Genomic DNA, 23,303 nt, shown 5'->3' on the forward strand with positions numbered 1-23,303 from the left:
AAGACAGAATTCCCATCTTTGACCAACTGCCGATTCTTAAATCCAGGATAGTTTCTTCAGGAGACACTGATTGCTGTTTCCACCCCCAGCTCCAGTATAGTGGTCAAAGATTCTGTCTGCCCAGAGGGAAAGGCAGGACAATAACTGGACAGCTCTGCAGCCCTCCCTAAGGGGACTGACTAGAACAGAGCAGGTAAAAAACAGTGGAGATCCTTGTGGTGAGCAATTAAGAGGAAGCTGGTAATTTCTTGATACTAGTTACAACAAGCATAAACAGTGCATAAGCTAAAAGTTTAACAGAGGAAACAAAGGGAAGAGACAGATAAGAAGTGTCCTCCTGGGATCAGAGCAAAACTTAAAAGCTGACAGTACCTTAACTCTGTAAAGAGGCCCAGCATTATGTAGATCATTCTGTGGAGCAATCCATGCTCAAGAATATTAACAAAAGCAATAGAGCAGTCAGCCAGGAATTAGTGGAAGTAACAGCTATATGTGATATCAATAAATAGAGTCAGACCAGTCAGTAACTTAGTGGAGAGATCAGGAAAAGTGAAAGCCAAAGAGAAACTGACTAAAAGCAGTCATCTCTGGTAAATGAGAAGACTGTTTGTATGCTCACGTCTGTGCCTCTGAGGAGCAACTTCTGAGGCTGCACACTAAGAGGGAAAAATATTGTATTGAACTGGTTCAGCTGTCACTGAGCAAATAAACAAGCAAATGATGACAACAAGCCCCAGGCAGGGAAGGGAATTATTATCTAAGTTGCTGCTATATACTACCTGAATGTAGTATACTACTCCATTTTCAACAGCCGTAATAACAAAATACTAGATATGCAAAGAAATAGGTATGTGTGATCCCTGAAAGGGGTCGGGGAGCAGACAACACAAAAGGCCCAGATGTTGGACTTGGAGACAAAAACTTCAAAATACCTATTATAAATATGTTCAAAGAATGAAAGGAGACCATGTTTAAAGAACAGAAGAAAGTATGATTGCAGTGTTTTATAAAATAGAGAATATCAATTAAAAGTTAGAAATTATAAAAAGAAGCTCATGGAAATTCTAGAGTTGAAAAGTATAAAGCCAAACTGAAAAAAATCAGTAGAGGGGCTCATGGTAACTTTGAATGAAAAATATTTGAAGAAAAATAATCGGTGAACTAGAACAGATTGTTAAAGATTATGCAGTCCGAAGTACCAAGAGAAAAAAGAATGAAAGAAAATCAAAAGAGCTTCAGAGAAATATGAGACACCATTAAGTGAGCCAACATATGCATAATAAGACTACCAGAAGGTAAGGAAAGAGAAAAAAGAGTAGGAAAAAAATATTCAAAGAAATAATGATGGAAAAGCTTCCAACTTTGATGAAAACTATTAATCTATACATCCAAACAGCTCAACAATGTCCAGGTAGGATAAACACATAGCAATCCACACTTAGACACATTCTAGTAGAAGTGTTGAAAGACAAAGGCAAAGAGAAAATCATGAAAGCTGCAAGAAAAAAGCACCTCATCATATACAACAGAACCCTAGCAATATTATTAACAGCTCACTTCTTATTAACAATACTAGAGGCCCAGTGCACGAATTCCTGCACAGGTGGGGTCTGGCTGGCCCAGCCCCAATTGGCGGATCAGGGTCAGGTCAGGCCTGTTGGGAGGAGGAGACAGCAGGAGGTTGGCCAGCAGGCCCGCCCTGATCAGGGCCCAATTAGGGCTGGGCCGGCTTGGGGGAGGGGCCACGGTCCTGCCACGTATTGGGGTAGGGGGGCTCATTGAGGACAGGGCAAGCCATGGGGAGGGGCTGTGGGCAGTGGGCCAGCTGGCCCTGCCCCAGAATGGGGCTAGGGGAGGGATTGTGGGAGGTTGGCCAGCCAGCCCCACCCCCGATTGGTGTGGGGGGTGTTTTGGGGGCCAGTGGCCAGGGAGAGGGGCCATGGGTGGTTGGGCTCTGATCAGAGTTGGGGGGCCGATCGGGGACAAAGCTGGCTGGGGGGGAGAGGCCGCGGGCTGATCGAGGTGGTAGGAGCCCATCAGGGGTGGGGCCATCTGGGGGGAGGGGCTGCAAGAGGTTGGCTGACCAGCTCCACCCCCTATTGGAGTTGTGGGGGCGATCAGGGGCGGGGCCAGCCAGGGGGAGGGGCTGCAGGCCAATCAGGGTGGGGCAGGCCAATCAGGAGTGGGGTCAGCCAGGGGAAAGGGCCTGCAGTGGGGGGAAGTTGGCCAGCTGGTCCCATACCCGATCGGGCCAGTTCGTTGGCCACAGTGGGTGGCATAGTAACTGGTCATTACGGTCATTATGGTGTTCTGGTCGCTGGCTTTATATATATACTAGAGGACCGGTGCACAAAATTCGTACACGGGAGGAAGTGTGTGTGTCCCTCAGACCAGCCTGCACCCTCTCCAATGTAGGACCCCTTGAGGGATGTCCGACTGCCCATTTAAGCCCTAAACGGGCAGTCGGACATCACTCTCACAATCCAGGACTGCTGGCTCCCAACCACTCGCCTGCCTGCCTGCCTGATTGCCCCTAACCACTTCTGCCTGCCAGCCTGATCACCCCCTAACCACTCCCCTGCCAGCCTGATCGACACCTAACTGCTCCCATGACGGCCAGATTGCCCCTAACTGCCCTCCCCTGCCAACCTGGTCGCCCCTAACTGTCCTCCCCTGCATGTCTGGTCCCCCCCCCCCCAACTGCCCTCCCCTGCTGGCCTGGTCCCCCCCAGCTGCCTTCCCCCTACAGGCTTGGTTGCCCCTAACTGCCCTCCCCTGCAGGCCTGACGCCTCCAACTTCCCTCCCTTGCAGGCCTGGTCCCTCCCAACTGCCCTCCCCTACCAGCCATCTTGTGGTGGCCATCTTGTGTCCACATGGGGGCAGCCATCTTGTGTGTTGGAGTGATGGTCAATTTGCATATTACCTATTTATTATATAGGATATATAGATAGGTCAGATAATAGTAGGGTTACCTATTCAAAGAACTGAAAGAAAATATGTCAACCAAGAACCATGTTCAGCAAAACCTTTCAAAAATGAAGGCACAATAAAGATATGTCCAGATAAACAAAAACGGGGGGAATTTCTTGCTAGTGGACTCATATGAAGACTGCTCAAGGAAGTTCTTCAGGCTGAAAGCAAGTTGTACCAAATGACAATTTGAATCTACACACCCATACACAAGGAAGTAAAGATAACTATGTAGGTTAATATGAGATGATATAATTGCATATTTATTTTTCTTCTCAACTGATTTAAAAACAGTTCTATAAAGCAATATCAATATTTACAATGTTGGGTCTGTACCATGTAGGTATGTAATGTATTTGATATTAACAACATAAATGAAATGGATAGTAACAGAGCTATATTGGAGTCAGGAGTGACACAAGGTGGTTGTTCAAATTGCAAAAAGAAATGAAAAGAAATAGACTTGGTAAATAAATATATAAATATTTACTTTTTTTCCTATAAAGACTGAAACTGCATCCAGAAGAAATATAAAATCTGAGTAGACCTATAATAAATAGTTTGTATTAGTCATTTAAAAACTTCCTCCAAAGAAAAGCCCATGCCCAGATGATTTCACTGATGAATTCCAACAAATGTTTAAAGAACAATAATACCAATACTTTCTCACTCTACAAGGTCAGTATTACCTTATATGAAATCCATGCAAAGACATCACAAGGGAAAAAAAACTACAGACTAATGTCTTTTTTAATATAGATGCAAGAATTCTCAACAGAATACTGGTAAATCAAATCTAGCAACATCTAAAAAGTGTTACACACCATTACCAAGTGGGATTTATCTCAGAAATGGAAGATTGGTTTAAACTTAAAAAACAATTTGTGTAATTCATCATATTAATAACATACCAGGTGTACCGGTTAATAATGTGGACTTTTTTCAATAGATGGAGTTACACATATGTTCATATATATATGATTTGATATGTATGCTATTTTGTTGTATTGACAACAAGCTTCAAACCTTCATATGTCAGATTTACTGAAGGTGTTAACATCATAGATATTTTTACGCTTAAAAATGTTGAATTTCATGCCAAAAAAAGAGCATTTTTGGAAAGTTTTAATTCATTACTTTATTTTGAAGAAAAGTGCTGCTGAATACTTCGGGACGCTTATGATGAACATGCTTCATCTCAAGATACTTGTGAACACTGGTTTAAATGCTTTAAAAGTAGTGATTTCTATGTGAAAGTCAAAGAACGTCCAGGTCAACCGAAAAAGTTTGAAGACCAACAATTACAAGCATTATTGGATGAAGATGCATGTCAAACTCAAAAACAACTTGCAGAAAGCTTAAACATTGCTCAGCAAACAATTTCCGATCATTTACAAGCAATGGGAAAGATTTTAAAGGAAGGAAAATGGGTGCCACATCAACTGAATGAAAGACAAATGGAAAACCGAAAAGTCATCAGTAAAATGTTCCTTCAACGGCACGAAAGAAAGTCTTTTTTGCATCGAATTGTGACTGGTGATGAAAAGTGGATTTATTTTGAGAATCCCAAATGCACAAAATCATGGTTGATCCAAGTCAACCATCAACATCGACTGCAAGGCCAAATTGCTTTGGAAAGGAGACAATGCTCTGTGTTTGGTGGAATCAGGAAGGTGTGGTGTATTATGAGCTTCTAAAACCAGGTGAAACTGTTAATACTGATCGCTTCCAACAACAAATAATCAATTTGAACCATGCTTTGATCATGAAACGACCAGAATGTTCCAGAAGACATGGCAAAGTAATTTTGCTTCATGATGACGCACCATCACACACTTCAAAACCAGTTAAAGACTCGTCAAAAGATCTTGCCTGGGAAGTATTAACCCACCCGCTGTATTCACCAGACCTTGCTCCTTCAGATTACCTACCACTTGTTCCAATTGGTGGCACACGTACTTTCTGAGCAGCTCTTCAAAACGTACGAAGAAGTGGAAAATTGAGTCTCTGAATGGTTTGCCTCAAAACAAGTGTTCCTCTTGATATTCCCAGTACCCAACTGGCTCTATACATAGTTATTAAAATACTACTGACTATATTTCCTATGCTGTACTTTACATCCCCATGACTGTTTTGTAACTACTGATCTGCACTTCTCAATCCCTTCACCTTTTTCAAAGCTCTCTTGTGTATCTTCTTTGACAGGCACTAATTCCATTCATGAAGGCTCCTCCCTCATGACATAATTACCTTCCAAATTGTTTACCTCAAAATACCATCACATTGGTGTTAGGTTTCAACATATGAATTTTAGGGGGGACACAGTTCACAGCAATGACCTCTGTCAGGTTGAGAAAGTTCCCTTCTCTTCCTAGATTGTTGAGTGTTCCTCTCATGAGAGACTTTTGGATTTGGGTAATCCGCCATGGGAGGACATGAGAAAAGACTGCCATCTGCAAACCAGGGAGCAGGCCTTCCTCAGACACCAGGTCTACCAGCACCTGATCTTGGCCTTCCCAGCCTTCTGAACTATAAGAATAAATATTTGTTCTTTAGCCATCCAGTCTATGCTATATTTACTATAGCAGCCAAAGTGACCAATATAGCCATCTATGAAAAACTCACAGCTCACATCATAATTAACGGTGAAAAAAAAAAAGGATGTTTTCACCCTAAGATGTTGGGTTATCTTTATTTGATATAAAGATATTTTATCACATTAAAAAACAATCTAGTTCATTCTCACTAATTTACTCACTAATTCAGACTGATACTTTAATGCATTAAACTTTATTAATTACCGATTGCAATATTGTAATAACTTTCTAAGACTTATGTTTTGCTTTTAAATAAGTATGATAGTTTTATCTCTTAAAAGAAAAATAATAAAATCTCATCCCTTTCGGTTTCAAATGTTTGCCACAGCAATGTGTATAATAATCTCTTATTTTAATGTCTCAATTCAGATGGGGTTTTTTAATGCCTTTGTTTTTAATTAGGCCTGCTATAACAGGATTCTTTTTCCAAATCTGAAAGCCTTTCCCCCTTTTTTTGGTGTGTGTGTGTGTGTGTGTGTGTGTGTGTGTGTGTGTGGAATTTTAATCCATTAACACTTTTTGTGGTAATTGATAATTTGATTTTATTCTCTCAGTCTTATGAGATGAATAAATGATTTAATTCTATAACACTTACACTTTTATTTTTGATGCAAAGATTCTTTTAAAAATTATTTTGAGAAAATTCTAATTACGAATTTCATATTCATTACTCAATACATGATTGGTACTGATGTAACCTTATTAAACATTTTTTTTCTTTCCTTTATCTCCATGAAGACAAACTGAGTGGCAGTAATAATGCAAACAAAAGACAGAAAATCGCACAAGACTTTCTCAACTCTATTGACCAAACAGGAGAACTCTTGGCAATGTTTGAAGATGATGAAATTGATGAAGTTAAACAAGAAAGAATGGAGGTATAGTTCATTCTTCCCTTTTTACATTAAAGAATAACATTGCAGTTCAAAGTGCCTATGCTATTTGGTTCTGTTATTATATTCCTTACATGTCATCTGAAATGCCTCAATCAGTGGTTTCATGTCTGAAGACAGCATTGTGCAGTGGAGTAGCCTGGAGAGGATGTCAGACTCTGCCTTCAGAGTTGATGTGGAGAGAGGACTTCAGTTTCCTGTTTCTCTGTTTCCTTCTTTGAGTATAGATAGATTTCCCTCAGCTTCCTTCTTTTTTTCAGGATCTTAATTTTACTGATATTATTTTATTCCTTAAAAGCTAATTCATGATTAGATATTTATTTATTTTTGTTCCAAATATCTAGTTAGCTTTGTGAGCAAAGGTAATCTTTAACTGCATTTGTGTTGGAATATAGCGTGAAGAACTTTCTCAGGCTGTAGTTCCAGGCTACGGTTGGACTCACCAGCTAAGGTAGTATCCAGGACAATTACATGCTTTATATCACTGTAACACAAAGTTAGTGACATATTTTTGGATTCCCTGGATATATTTAACAATGAATATGAAAATTGTATGCCTTCTATTTACCTCAGCTTATCTATTCATAAAATTGTTTCCTTAAATACTTTGGGAAAATAAAAGTAATGATTGATTTCATTTGAATGCCCTCTAAAATACAAGGCATTATTCTTATGATACTTCTTATTATTATACTTTTACATGTTAAAAAAAAATCCCCATTTTCCCTTTTCTCTTTAAATTAGGCAAGAGGTAATTTCAGAACTCCAAAAGATCGTGCTAAGTACCCACTTTATCATAGTCTCTATGCATGCTAAGAATATTATTATTTCATGTTAAATTTTGGAGGAAGTCCAATAGACATACATGGTTTATAAACTCTAACAGCCTTCTTTAAAGAATTAGTATGCTTAGATCAGGAACTGTGATCTAAAAGCAGTGTTCTTCTTAGGTATCAATTACCTTAGAAATGTGTGGTTATCTTGGTTTGGGGCAACTGCAAATGGTTTTAGTTCAACTCTGCCTTGGGCCAAAAACATGCTCAGTTGTCCCATGCAGATGATAAACATATATTTCTGATGTCATTATGGCCTAAACAGGATATGATTGTTTAGTGGCATGGTTTCACTTATGACAGAGAGAAAATATTGTTTATGCTTTATTTTAAAAACATTTTTACATTATACAAATGGGCATGAAGGAAGATTCATTAAGGAATAACTCTACAGAAAACATTAGTAAAATTGAACAAGTAGCTTTTCACTCTTGATGGGAAAATCTGTGTGAACTAAGCCCATTGCCCAGAAGGGCATTCCCCAATCAAGGAGAAGAGAAGTGGAGCGTGTTGAAACACTGAGCCATCATAGCAAGCTACTGTAGGCCTGGAAAGATGATGAGTTGTTAAGGTACAAGTTAGAGTCAATAGCATTTCTGTCAATGCTGGGTGGAATAAGCTTGGGAATTTATGCAGTTTATATACCTGTAGTTGCATTATACATTACTTAGAATTAACCATGATAATAATATATCAATAGTTGATAAAAATAGTTGCAATGAAAGTCAGCTTTATCTATATAATAAAAATTAGATTGGTAGTTTCTCTAAGCTTTATAGCCTAACTAAAATCTTCTCTAACCAAGATTTTTTTAAAAGAGCAGTTTTGAGATGCTACTCCTTCAAATAACACAGTTGTACTGAATAAAAGTGCTGAACTTGTAGACATAACTATAGACAGTAGAAAGTGGAACCGTTAAGAGCACAGGCCTTGCCTGCTTCTAATTTGACAGGTTATAGTTTCAAGCGTAAACCACAACTGTGGCAGTCCATATGAAACCACTTTGGACTCACAGACTGCAATCTCTTGCTTTTAAAGTGCAGTAGAATAATCAGTCCTGGCATCACTCAGTGATTTAATTTTCCTCTAAGCATCACTTACGGTTGCAGAAACTTTGTTTACTACCTTCTCTTCTAGGATGTATGAAAATGGTAGAGACCTACCAGCAAAGCTTATTATTGTTTTTCTTTCTTTCTTCTTTTTATTTTCATTTAAGTATAATTTAGAAGAGAAAAATTTTATAGATATACATAAAAACTCACTTGGGGCCCTCGCTTTTTCTTAAAACATTGAGCAAGCATACAAAAAAAACAAGAGTTCTTTCCTTTTTTTTTCCCCAGCTGATTTCTGTGTGTATCTGGCTCTGTATTCCACTCAGAATTTATATCATTAATATTAAGTATTATGTGATTTTAAATATAAAAATGTCTAAATTTTTATATCCATTTCTACTTGCTAGTTCATTATCATGATAGTTAACTCTTACACTATTTCTTTCTCTCCAGCACCAAATTTTTAATACTTGGGTGTAAGTATACTAGAGAGCTATGATCCGTGATCTCTGAAGATCTTTCTAAATTATCAAATAAAGATTAAATAACATTCATAATTGCTTCAGAGTATTTGAGAGACTGGGAAAGAGAAGCAGGTAAATGGTGGGCATAATAATACATATAAACACACTCCCCTCCAACTGCCTCTCATCCTCACTTAACCCCACCTCAGAATGACACAAGTGTGTTTATTGGATCTTACATTCTAAATTTTGAGATCTGATCCATTGAACACCAGTGGTGTCAACCAAAGGCCAAGAAAGGATCGCTAAAAGCTGCATTTGGAGTTTCTTAATGGAGGAACCGTGGTCACTCACAGAGGAGCTTTGCCTGAGACCCAGCTGCTCTTCTGCTAAAGAACCTCAGGAGCTCAAGTTTATTACTCATCAAGTTAAATATCTGGTCTATTATGCCATTAGGTTTGTGAAGGGGACATAAAAATAAATGCTTAAAATTTTGGGTGAACTCTTACCTCTGACTAACCTTCTTTGATAAAAGTAAACAAGAGAGCCAAGATTGGAGCTCACCAGAGAGCAGCCTTTACACAGATTGTGGTGACAAAATTCGCAGTGACTGTTCATCTTGTGTTTCCAAGTCAGAGGCCTAGCACTGGAGTCTAGAGAAAAAAACAGAATAAAATACATAAAATGTAAGGCAGCTTAAAAATGTTTTAAATGGAATAAAATCCCAGGTGGCCATCTGAATTTAACCTGAAGTGACTGGCCATGGATTTAAAAACACAAGAGTTTCTCATAAAGGTTGAATAATCAAGAAATTAGGTATATCGTTCAGTTATGCCCCAAGTATAATGAGTTTATGATGATCTACAGTGTTTTTGAGTCCCATTGTTATGTTTTTTGGACCTAAAGAGATTGGAAAACTAATTGAAGAAGCCAGAGAGGTGAATGGCTGCCGGCCGCAAGTTAGACATGCTTGCGTAGAAGTTCTACATCCCTGGTTTTTGAAGTGTGTTCTTTCTACTATTCCTTTTTTCTACCTAGAATGAGGTCTTTTAAAATTATAAAGTAAAGTAAAATAATATTCCCTTAAGAGTAAGAATTCAAGATAAGATTTATTATAAAAAAGCCTAATCCCAGTAAGATAAATCTTCACAGATATCAAAAAATTGAAAAGCTTGAGTTAAAAACTTAAAGGTTCTTAAAAAGTTTAATATTTAAATGTATATAGGATTAAAATATACAGAATTTATATACTAGAAAACTATAGTTTAAGATGTATACATTATAGACACAAATATGCATATACATTTACATAAATATACTTTGCCTATATATGCATGTGTCCTATATCTATAAGACCAGAAATAGGATTTTACTAGATTTTTTTAATGTAAAAGTAAAAGAGCAATCAGCGGACATCAAACTCAAATACTAGTGGTAGTAATTTAGTTTACAGAAAAAATAATTAGAAGGGAAAAGCTTTAAAATGGAAGAAAATCGATAATTTACATTACTAAGAGATGCTGCCTATAATGAAGATAGTAAATATAAAATGTTAATCATCAAATTCCAAGAATTGAAACATTCCAATCAAAAGAAAGCTTCGATTGGTGCAGGAGAGGTCAGATAAATGCATTTGTTTGTACAGACTGGAACACAACATTCTCAGTATTTAACAGATTGACTTGGGGAAAACTATAATAAAGATTTAAGTTTTTCTAATAGATGCATATAAAACATTTTAGAAATGAGCAGCAGTTTTTTTTTTTCTTTTCTTTTGTTTTGGTTTTTGTTAATCCTCACCCAAAGATATTTTTTCCATTGATTTTTAGAGAGAGAGAGAGAGAGAGAGAGAGAAACATCGATTTGAAATGTCAGTTGCTTCACACACACACCCCTGTGGATGGAACCTGCAACCCAAGTACATACCCTTGAACAGGAATTGAACCCGAGGCCCATCAATGCCCAGGCCAGTGCTCCAACTACTGTGCCATTCCGGCCAGGGCAGCAGCAGTTTTAAAATCTTACCCAGGTAACTCCAAAGATTTTATGGTGCTGTTTGGGGAAGGTGAGGAGAGTTTTGGTAGGGCTCTAGCCTGTATCCTCCCCCTACATCGATGTATTCAATCAGAAGAACTTTGATTTTATATAATGAATCTGTATATCATCAATAAAGAAAGGTTTCATTATTTTTTAATTAAAAATCATTGCAAAACACCATTATTTAACTGCCCAAGAGGAGTATTTCTCACACAAACACAAATTCAAAAAAAGTACAAATTTATAGAGCAAAAAACCCAGAAAGTAATAACAGAGGTAAAACAAACAGAATCCTAATTAATTGAAAATTTAAGAAAAACAAATCTACTAATGGACCAATAACAAATAAATTAAAAATTACTACCACAGACTATTTAGATGATAATAGTAATGAGAATAGTACATATAAAATTTAAGAAGTATGAACAAAGCTTTATTTAAAAGAGGCAACTTTTTAGCTTTTAAGTTGTTTATTACTAAATTGAGAAAATGAAAATAAAATAAACAGTCAACTAAAATTAGAAATATTACATCCAAATAAAAAGGAAAAATAAAAAATAAAAGAAAAATGAGTTAAAAAACAAATTATTGAACTTACCAATTTAATAAATCCTTTGCAAAAATAAAAACAAACGTGGAATGAATTTATGACAAGTCTAAGTAAGCAAAACCAAAAAAAGGTAGCTGCTAAAAATTAGTAATGAGTAAAAATATAGCCATAGACTAAGAAATTAATTATTATATAACTAGAGGCCCAGTGCATGATTGAATCATGCACGTGTAGGGTCCCCTACACGCTTTCACTTTCGATCATGGGGGAGCTGGGTGTCTGTCTGCTGGTGCACTAAGCCACACCTGGCTCGGCGGAGGCTTCTGAAAGGCCCGGTGCCGGAGCGGACAGGCAACCAGCTCCCACACTTTCGCTTTTGATCGCGGGGGAGCTGGGTGCCTGTCCGCTGGTGCACCAGGCCTTTCAGAAGCCTCCGGCTCGGGGGAGACTTCTGAAAGGCCTGGTGCCGGAGCAGACAGGCACCCAGCTCCCCCACTTTTGATGGTCAGCGGCGGGACGTGAGCTCGCTGCCCCAGAGGCCCCTTTTGTTCCGCAGCACAGCCATGGCGCAGACACTGGCCCAATCAGCTACCCCGGCCACCCCGAGTCCCGCCCCCTGCGCCTCCCGCTGGCCCAATCGTAGGAGTAGCAGAGTGATGGTAATTTACATATTACCATTTTATTAGGTAGGATTATCTAATAATGTATTGTAAATCTTGATGGAATGTGGTTTTTTTCAAAGAAAATAAAATTATTAGTTTTACTCAATGGGAAATAGAAAACCTGGATACATCAATAACCTTGGAAGAAATGGTAAATGTTTTTGAAGTGTTGTTTCTTCAGAAATTTCTGAATCCAAACCAGTGTGTGGGAGCACTCTTCTAAATATTTATAAAACAGTTAAATATTGTGCTATATAAACCATCTTAGAGCACAGAAGAAAAGGAAAACTCATTAATTTTTACAAAGTAATGTAATATAAACTTGCTTATGAATATGGATGCAGAAATTTTTAAATATTAGCAATTTTAATTTGATTGCATATATAATGGGTGATGTACCAAGACCAAACAAGATTTTTTCATGAGTTCAAGTGTGCTGCAATATTAGAAAATATATTGCTGTTATATACCAGATAATAGGTCAGAGGAGAATATCTATGATTGTTTTAGTAGATGATTAAAATGCATTGGACAAAATTCACTTCCTATTGTTTTTAGAATTTTCAATAAACTAGAAATAGAAAAGTACCTCATATTGTGATAAAAAATATCTCATGCAAATGAACAAACATCATTATAGTTTTAAAAATATTAAGAGTTTCATTAAACTGTAAAATTCCTACTGTTATCACTTTTATTTGCCAGAGTTCACTTGCACTAGCCAGTATTGTTAGGAGACAAAAATTATCATTATATACAGATAATATATTTTTATTAGGTAATTCTTGAGAATCAATCTAAAAACTATTAGAACCAATTAAAGTCTTAAATCATATTAAATACTTTAAAAAACAATAGTATTCCTCATATTTCAGTAATAGTAAATAAAAATAAGGAGAAAGACAATTCAGTAAATTGCCCCTAACCGCTTCTGCCTGTCAGCCTTATCACCCCCTAACAGCTCCCCTGCCAGCCTGATTGACACCTAACTGCCCTCCCCTGCCTACCTGATCACCCCTAACTGCCCTCCCCTGCCGGCCTGATTGCCCCCAACTGCCCTCCCCTGCAGGCCTGGTCACCCCCAAGTGCCCTCCCCTGCCGGCCATCTTGTGACAACATGGGGGTGGCCATCTTGTGGTGACCATCTTGTGATGACGTGGGGGCAGCCATTTTGTGATGACATGGGGGCGGCCATCTTGTGATATGAAGGTGTGAGGGTCGGTTTGCATATTACCTATTTATTATATAGGATTTTATCTTTATTTTGAATCTCCTTAGTAGTTTATTGGTTGTGTGATGGAGCCACAAATTTTCTAGTTCACTTACTATCTTATATGAAATAAAGTTTGTTCTTTTTAAAGAATTTTTTAGGATTAACTTTAGACAGGGGCATATAATTAGTTTCAGTGTGGTTTGCTAAAGGAGACACAAAGTAAAATAGAACAGAATCCTAGCTAATAGAGGGAATATGCTAATTGACTGTCACACCCTCACAAAGATGGTGGTGCCCACAGCAAATAAGGAGGAAATATGCTAATTGACTGCCACGCCCTTAAAGATGGCGGCACCCAGAACCCTCAGACCCAGTGGGGTGGCAGGTGCGCGGCACCCCAGTCCCTTCAACCCCTCAACCGCCCAGGGCCAGCCCAAGACACAGGCAAGCCTCGGATGTCAGCAGCCCAGGCACGATGGGTGGGCCTGAGGTGCAGGCAAGCCTCGGATGGTGGCTGCCAAGCCACCCAGGGCCACCTGAGGCTCAGGTAACTAGGGCCAGCCAAGTCTTGCGCTGCTGACAGTGGCAGCAGCAGAGGTGTGATGGGGGTGTCACCTTACCCTGATCATCAGGTCGCCTCCCGCCCCTGAGGGCTCCCAGACTGTGAGAGGGGGCAGGCTGCACTGAGGGCCCCCCACCCCACTGCAGTGCATGAATTTTTATGCACCAGGCCTCTAGTTAGGGTATATTTTAAAACATGAAACAGTGTAATGTGTCTGGGTTAGTTTCTGAAAGAGCTTCATCAGGAGGAAGCATTACTATGTTGTTGTTGTTTTATTCTTTAGGGGATAAATTTTGTTCGGATAATTTAAAAGTACTCTAAAATCATTCCTTAGGGAATATTAGTTTCAATTCCTGAAAAAACAACAACAACAAAAAATGTGCATTTTTAGCTATACAGAGTAGAATTAATGTAAGCTAGTGTATGTTCCTTTGGCCTAGAAATTGCAGAATAGGAAGTATTACCTGACTTTAGGAGAACCCAAAGGTAGGTGTAATGTGTAGTTCTAAACCTGATTTCCATTGTGACTGGATACACTCTACCAAATTACTTTTTCTCCACACCTGTAGCTGTCTTCTGATTACATAATGGTGAACATGTATATTTCATTGTTGTAAAAACTTGTCTAAACTTAGGAAAGGTGTCTTCTGGAAAAGACATTTCTCAATTAATCACATGGAAAGTAAGTTACAGATCTTACAAAAATAGAGCATTCCCTAACTCTTACCCAAGTCCTTATTATTCTGTTCTTAATATGTCATATTTGACAGATAGTTCTCAGGGATTCTTTTAGGCTTTTCTTAACCATGTGAACTCTGGGTTCTGAGGGTAGAGTCTAATTCTGCTGTAATTAGAGCTCCCTACATATCGGTTGTGAAACTAGAAGTGGTTGGGATTTGGGACTGTCGTCTTTTTTTTTTTTTTTTTAATCACTCTCTAACATTATAGGATGTATAATCTCATGGGTTATGCTTTGCTATTGAAAAATTTTAGAGTAAAATAAGTCAAATAACTACCATCTTTATGATAAAATTTTAGTATCACTCCCATTTTTCTTCTAACCTCAGACCTATTTAGAATTTCTTACTGTTAGTCTTTGGATGAAATTTAAATGATTTTTTCCCTGCCCTTTCACTAGTCTGCTGGGGAGCAAAATACATGTGACAGCATTGAAGCAATACTTATAGTAATCATTTTCCCTTATATGAATCAGGACTTTTGATTTGATATCCACAAATCTTTCATTATGGGGACGGAATATTTTAAATCAGGACTTGATAGGAAAATATAGGATCAATGATTGTCATTTATTTATTGTCCACCTTTATTGTCCACCTTTCGCACATCAAGGAGTTTCAACTTGAGTGAGGCAAACAATCATTTCTTGGAGGAAAGGTACAAACAGGCACTAGTAAACATTTGTGTCTACCATTGGGAATGCATGCTTGCAGGTCTTACTGGGCTGCAGTGTTTAGTCTTGCATAAATGGATGTTTGACTAACACATCTGATTATACTGTTCAATTAAGTTTTTTATAGAATCAATATTTTCTTGCTCAAATAATTTCAATTTGTTCTTTTTAAAATGAAATCTTTCTCTTTTAAAAGATACATTTCAAGGGTTTTCTTAGAGATCAGTATACTAACTTGTTTATAAAACACCTTGGCAGAGAACCGTTTTAAAATATCATCGAATTTAAGAACACCACAAGATTTACCACTAATTTACATTTAATGTTTATAGTTCTCAAATTGTGGCTGTTATAATAACCAAAATATTTTTGCCCTGGATATTTTGTGGATTATATTACCCTATTCTTTCTCCTTCACCCACATTTCCCACAGTAGGTGGGCAGATTGTTGTTACATAGTCTGAATTTTATTTATCTTTATTGGTTTAATCTCAATAAGTTAGTACTTCTAAATATGAAAATAAATGTATTCTGTGACAAGACTTTTGTCTTTGTAATGCTCTAGTTTATTAACAGATCCTTGCTTGTTTGGTATAGATAACTTCCCCTCTATTCCTTTGTTTCATCCATGCTAAGGAGCTACCTTTAGTTCAGTTCTTATTGTTGCTACCACTTAATGGTAAATCATGCAAGCAAGCTATGTAATTCAGTTACTCATTTCTAGAATATTTTTTTCATGTAGAAATAAGCTATAGATTATGTAGGTTAATCATGTAGATTAAGCTATAATACTTAGTGATCAGTGTAATCCATTGTGTTTGGATATCTGTTGGGAACTATCCTTTTCATAAGCATCTGTCCAAGCTTCTGCTTTTCATGACTCCATTTTCTACAGAAGAGTCTCAACTCCTTAGCATGGCAGTAATACATCTTTTATACTCTGGCCCCAAGCAGCCTTTTTATCCTCATCTTCCACCATTCCTGTTCTCCGTCTTCTCCCATATTTCCTTTGAAAACACCAAGCACGCGGGACACACACACACACACACGCACACACACATACACTACTTAAGGAATCACCTTATACTAGTATTTGTAGTTCCCTAAATAGGCATTCACTTTTCTTCCCTTCCCCTGAGCCATTTGGCAACATTTCAGTTGAAATATTTTAGCATGTGATAATTTATAACTAGTTGTGTTTGCTTAGTTTAACTTACTAAATAAGCTCCTGAGAGCATGGAATTATTTTATTTACTTTTATATCTTTTGTTCCTAGTACAGTTCCTTGAACAGTATAAACTTTCATCAAATATTTGTCCAAATAAGGTGAATAAAATAGGTATAGTTTTATAGCTGTTATATGTGAATATTATTAATCTATCCTTTGGATGATTTGAATTTTCAATCATTCCTTCTGACTAACCTAGAAATGCTAAGAGATATTGTACTTAGTTATGTACTTTATGAATGTATATATTAGGAGTTCTTCAACAAATCTTTTAGAGGTGCTTGCCACTTGCTAATGGTTTTCGTTGCTTGAATAACTTCCTGTTCAAATTATAGTCACGGCTTTTCCACAGTTCTAGCTATAGAACTTCCTCTAACCACAGTGCTTCAGAATTGACTTGCAATGTCCCAAATTTGTAGACAACACATTATAGAAAAATTAAAAATCATTGGGGTAATTGTTTTTATTTTTTAAATGCCTTATTATATAAAAGTCATACCGGAGCATTTAAATAATTTAAAATTAAGCTTTATTTACCAAAATTCAGTTGATACACAAATATTTCCAAAAATACTACTGTATTCTTTACTAAATCTGGAGATATTTTCTAAGTGAGGGAGGGACTGGAAGGAGAAGAGTAGAGGAGCGGGGGGAAAGGGGGAAAAAGAGAAAGGCAGAGAAAGATTGAAACCCTTTTCCCTAGACAATAGCTCTGTGTAAAATTCCTATTTTCCAGTGGTTTGGTAGGGGGGATATTTGAATCTTGGAAGACTTGTTCCTTGTGGTCTGACAATGAGTTCAGTACAATTAATAGAATAAAATATAATAGCCTAATAAGACAGTTATCATTCTCCATTTTTGGAAAAAAACAAAACAAAACGCTTCAAGTGGAATTTGGGGAATATTTCCCATCACCTCAAGCAGTTCTTATTGATAATGCACAATATCTTTAAGTAGAAAATGTAGTATATTATTTTTTAAATAAATAATGCACATTGCTACTTGCAGACTTTTTCAAGTATTGTTTAAACTTTTCCTGTGAATCACAGCAAGTCATCATGAAGGTTTTGTTTTTAATTTATTGTAACCAAAGCATAATAAGTTATCTTGGTGGCCTGGATATTATTTCTTAGGGATATCGGCTATCTCAAACTCATCATCTCTTCTAAAAACTCTTCTACTAGTGTCTCATGGCATTATTTTAAACCATTTCATCCAATTTTGTGGAATCTGGGTACTTTCATACAGTTTAATGATTGAAGTCCAGCTGGTTATATTCAGGAGTCATTCAACAACTTGTGGATTCTCTAATTCGAAAGACAATTATAAGCAAATTTATAAATCATTTATAATACATTTTAATAATATTGAATCTCAGCCCCCCACCCCCTCCCATTCACCCCCAGAAACCAAACCAAGCTCGGGAATAAAATATAATTTTATTTAAGCTAGAAAATGTATTTTGTTTACATTTAATCAAGAATTATTCAGTGTTTACTTGGGTGTGGAGAAGTAGACTATGCCATGTATTAGTGGAAATATAAGTTGCTGTAGCTTTCTAGAGAGAAGTATAGCAATATCTACAATCTCTTTTAAAAGAAAAAAAAATTATGTTCTTTGATCCAGAAATTGCATTTTTAGATACTATCCTAAGGAAATAATTGAACAGTGCCTTTTTTTAATTAAAAGTGTCCATTTTTAATAGGAAAATTTTTATTTAAACAATGAAAACATTCAAGTTGTAAAGTTTCTTCTTAGCCTAGATTTGGTATAGATAGCCCACAAGTTTTTAAAATATGAAACTATTTAACTATTTTTTTGTAAATATTCTTTAATTGCAAGTTTGAATTTCCCTTTGGCCTAATTTATATAGGAGAATATTTAAAATATATACATATATGTTTTCCGAGTGTCTGGATGTTTTGTTTGCTTCTGCCTCTATTAGATATTTTAGTTGCTTTATTGCATAGTAGTCAGATTGTTAGATATTATTTTTAGTGCTAGGAATTTATTAAAATTTACTTAGTGTTCTAATATGTGATGACTTTTTGTAAATTATTCATGGACAGGGTTGGGAGATTTTATGTATATATTAGCTCATCATTATTAATAGTATTCTCTTCCTTTTTATCATTAATCTATACTTTTTTATTACAGATCCTTATTAGTAAAATTTGGGAGCTCCTACATACACCTGCCCTAGCAAAATCCTTATCCTGATTAAATCCAATTTGTTGCTTATTTCATAGCTACATAATGTCTATTCCTCAATAGCAGAACATGACTAGAGACAAACACAGTCAAGCTGAATAGTCTCACATCAAATTTATTAACTAAAAACCTCAAATAGCCCATAGTGTTGCCCAGCAACTTTAGAATATCCTTAGTGCACCTGTTTTCCCACTGACCTTGATAATCATTTAAACTTCCTTTCTCATCAGGCCTCTAGCACTTCTCTTGCCGTTGCTCAGCTGACACCTTGCTTCCTATTTCACTGAGAAAAGAGAAGCAATCAGAAGAGTACTTCCACAAGTTCCTACCACAACACCATACTTATTCTAATTCCTTACACCATTTCCACGCCTTAACACAAACAAAAATACCTCCAGCCACATCTTTCTGTTGTTCTTCAGAATACAACTTCTCAGGAAAGGTTGCATTTGCTCTCCTCTCATTCTCTTTAGAACCCACTTGAATCACATTTCCAACCCTATCACCTTATAGAAATTGCTCTTGATATGGGCACTAGTAACCTCTATTATTGCCAAACTAGGTTTACAGTTGTGAGTACATGAAACACAGAGTTTATTGTTGTATTATTATTTATTAACTAGGGGTCCAGTGCACAGATTTGTGCACCTTGAAAGGAACTGGTGTCTGTGAGGCTGCGGTAGTCACAGGGGCAGGTCTCGGCCCATCCTCCACTCTCCCACCCAGCCCCTCCTGCCGTGGCTCCTGGTCCCCTGTCTGCCGGCAGCCCCACTACTGCCACCGCTGCTGCTCAAGCGCTGATGGCGCCGACCCTGCTCGCACCCGCTGACAGCACAGAGCGATTGGGGCCGGCACCTGCAGCGAGTGCAAGTGGGGACAGCACCATCAGCGGGTGCAAGCGGTGGCTGCTACCCCTATTGCCCCTCAGGAGCAGGGGGAGGTGGAGAAGCCCTCAGGGGTGATCAGGGCCGGCAGCCGCTGCTCGCACCCACTGATGGTACCGAGCAATCGGGACAGGCACTGGGCACCAGCAGTGGGTGTGAGCAGGGCCGGCGCCAGCAGCAAGTGTGAGTGCTAGGAGGGACCCTGGTACGCGGGAGCAAAGACTTTTCAGTAACCACCAGAGTCTTGCCCTGATGACAGGACCAGCACCCCACCTTGGTCTGGCACCCCCGCTCACCTGCTCCACCATCCGGCCACACACCCCCTGGTGGTCAGCGCACGTCATAGCAACTGGTTTTTTGGTTCTGCCATTTGGTCTATTTGCATATTAGCCTTTTATTATATAGGATTATTATTTCCTATAGGAACAACTGTAAACCTACTTGTGCCCCACCCTGTACAATTTTTCTTCTTTCCCCAGATATCAGCTCTCAGTAGCCCTAACTGGACAAGCACATTGCCACTTGTAGACTTTTTCAAGTACTGTTCTCTAGCCCTTTCATTTCCCTCAGATCTCTGTTCCAATATCTCATCGTCAGAGAGACCTGCTCCAACAATGTGATAGAAAGGTGCTGTGGACTGAATTGTGTTCCCTCATGAATAATTTAAGTGGAAGCCCTAACCTCTAATGTACTGGTATTTGGAGATGAGTCCTTTGGGAGATACTTAGGTTTAGATGAGGTCATAAGGGTGAGGCCCTCATGATGGGATTAGTGCCCTTACAAGAAAAGGAAGAGACACCAGAGCTCTTTTGCCACGTGAGAACACAATAGAAGGCAACTGGCTGGCTGTGAGCGGGGAAGAGAGCCCTCACCAGAACCTGACCTTGCTAGTTATAGCCTCTGGAACTATGAGAAATTAATTTCTGTTGTTAAACCACCCAGTCTGTGGTATCTTGTTAGGGCAGCATAAATAGACTAAGACAAACGGAGTACTTCTCCTACCCAATCCTTCTCTGTTCATTTACTCTACTATCTTTTGTTCATAATATTTAACATTAATCTTTTATATGTTTGTTTATTGTTTGTCTTCCCCACTAGAATATAAGCTCTAGGAGGATCAGTGCTTTGTTTGTTTTGTTTAATACAATATCTCCAGTACCAAGAACAATGTGTAGCTACATAGTAGGTGCTCAATAAATATGTTACATAAACAAACAAATAATATTGAAAATGTTCCCAAACATCTATAAATCATAGATGTTTCATCATTTGGAAAGCATTTATTTTCTTACTACTTTTACCTTTAAAGGGGTACATAAATTGTGTTTATTTTTTTAAATGTTTATTGGTATAATCATCTCAGAAAAATTCAGCAAATTTATAACAACAAGAAAAACTTTTATTCGCCTTTAAGATCTATATCACTTTTAATTACTTTGCTTGGAAATAATCCCTGAACCTTTGGGTAATATGAAAGATTTTTATGTTCATTCTACATCTCTCTTCAAATTGTTGCAAAGATCCTACTATTGGTGGTCTTTTTATGTATATTGGCATAATGAAGACATTCTCCTATACCAAGTAAGGTGAAAGAAACAGCAATTTCCTCAAACTGAACAAACGTTTGACTTTGCCATAGTCAGCCCGTCCATGTGTAAGCACTGCTCTCTCTCCTTCAGGATATTTTATTTATCGCATACAGTTTTTGGACATATGGACTGATTGAGAATATCAGTGTTCGTTTCTGTTAAATGTATTCAATTTTTTAATTAAAAATAAATATAAATAGGGGTTCTACTAGTTTACATCTTAATTGGTCAAGTTGGACACCCCAATTTTTTTCTACTTAATCAAATAGAAACCAACAAGTATATTAAAAGGAAGTGTTTTTTATTGATGTGATGTTACTGTAAATATCTCCTTTATTATCTAACCTTATAGTTTAGTTATACATTGGGAGGGAGAAGTTCAAAAATGGTTTTTTATCACTGATGGAACATTCAGCAGTAGACATTGGTTCTCTTATTCAAATTAATACCTAGGCTTGTTATAGTTTTGCCTGTATTTACTTTTACTCTTTCTGAGCCAGTTGGTTTAGATGTAACTATTGCTAACACCATATACAGTGGAGTTTTGTGTTTTCCCCCAAATAGTAAGATTTTTTTCTTTAATGTCTTTTCAATTGATGAGGTTACCCTATTTACCTTTATTGACCTAGCACATATATTTTATCTTACTTATTCTTCTGTTTTTTTATGATTCTCAGTGTCTACCTGCATTTAAATCTTTCAGTGGTTATTTTCAAATTCTGAGGAAACTTAAATCTCTGTGTCTCAATTTGTCAACTTTAAAAATTAATTAGTGTTTTTTTTCCATTTGATAAATATGCTTTGACCATCCACTGAATGCCAGCTACTGTACTAGATCCAGGAACACGGAGTCGTGTTCGCAATAGTTCTCTCCTCCACAGAATGGGTAATATTCCAGAGAAATAGACATAATAGTAATAAAGCAGGCCCTTACTTCAAAGCTGATAAAAATATTTTGCTTTCCTTTGGCCATTTCAGGTCCTTTGTGAATTGAATCACACATTTAAAATGATAACAGCTTTATCGTATTTGTTTTACAAATGTGAAGTCTCATTATCGTAATTCCACAGTTTTCAAAACCATCCTTGATAAGAGATTCTTGTAGCTTTCAAAATTTTTACGAAACACTTGAAGGGCCAAGGACACTCAGTTATTTACATATTGAAATGAATCAGATTGCTTACCTTGTAAGTATTAGCCAAAAGGAACTTCGTTTAAAGAATTTTGGTCAACAAGGAATAGAGGTAAAGTAGTTTTAAACCTTAGAGAAATTTGAAGAGTGGAGAACATTAAGTGATGTGCTCTATTATGTGCTTGTGAGAAAGAGAAAACTCAAGAGAGAGGTGCTAGGAAGTTGAGATTTCAGTGAGATGTCAAACACCAACTACTATGTTTTCTTAATTTTGCATAATTTTGTCATGTGGGATGAGGACAGAATTCTCTTAATTAATTATGCCCCTTCTGATCTCTAAATAAACTGAGCATAGTCTGGCTGCAAGTGGGTTAAAGAGGTTTTTGCACAATACTTGGGAACCTAACCACCATTTAAGACTATTTCTATGAGAAGGTGCATTCTGAATTTAAGATAAATTTTTAGGATAATAGTATATTTGTAAGTTGGAGGATTCTATATTTTAGTTTTAAATGTGAATTTTTTTACAGGTTATACAAATTTTTAGTGAAGCAGAACTGCTTGTCATCGCTAGAAATTCTTATCAAGCTTGTTTTCTCTGGAAACAAACAACTACTAGTATTAGAGATCAGTATTCAATAAAAATTCCGCACCTTCGCCTGGTTTCTTGTAGGGTTAGTTAGTATGATCATATTTCCTACTGAGTAAAGAACTTAACCCTTTGCACTTGCTTGCTTTTTTCTCGATTCCTTTATTCTAATGCTAACCATGTCGAGTCACACTCGACATCCGAGTGCAAAAGGTTAATGATTGTGTTTAGGCTTTTATATAATTTATGTCTAGCTACTGACAGTATCCTGATGGTAAATTAAAGATATCTACCTAATAAAAGAGTAACATGCTAATTGACTGTACCTTTGTGACACCCACCAGCCAATCAGGAGTGAGTATGCAAATTAACCCAACAAAGATGACAGGTTAATTTGCATATGCAGGCACCCAGCAGCAGTGGGC

The 23,303-nt window shown here is 37.3% G+C and overlaps 1 protein-coding gene across 4 annotated transcripts in view; it reads left to right on the forward strand.

Annotated features, from left to right (window-relative positions):
- The window catches only part of SUPT3H (SPT3 homolog, SAGA and STAGA complex component), a gene marked incomplete at its 3' end in the record, with an annotated part of 452,601 nt that overhangs the window by 292,537 nt on the left and 136,761 nt on the right, over positions 1-23,303 (forward strand). For all 4 annotated transcript variants that reach the window (XM_079780447.1, XM_079780446.1, XM_079780448.1 and 1 more), the window contains exon 6: positions 6,307-6,446. In XM_079780447.1, the coding sequence (XP_079636573.1) occupies positions 6,307-6,446 (140 nt within the window). The remainder of the gene's footprint in view (positions 1-6,306; positions 6,447-23,303) is intronic.

Source organism: Cnephaeus nilssonii (assembly GCF_951640355.1).
Source record: "Cnephaeus nilssonii genome assembly, chromosome: 9".
In the NCBI taxonomy this organism is placed as follows: Eukaryota; Metazoa; Chordata; class Mammalia; order Chiroptera; family Vespertilionidae; genus Cnephaeus; species Cnephaeus nilssonii.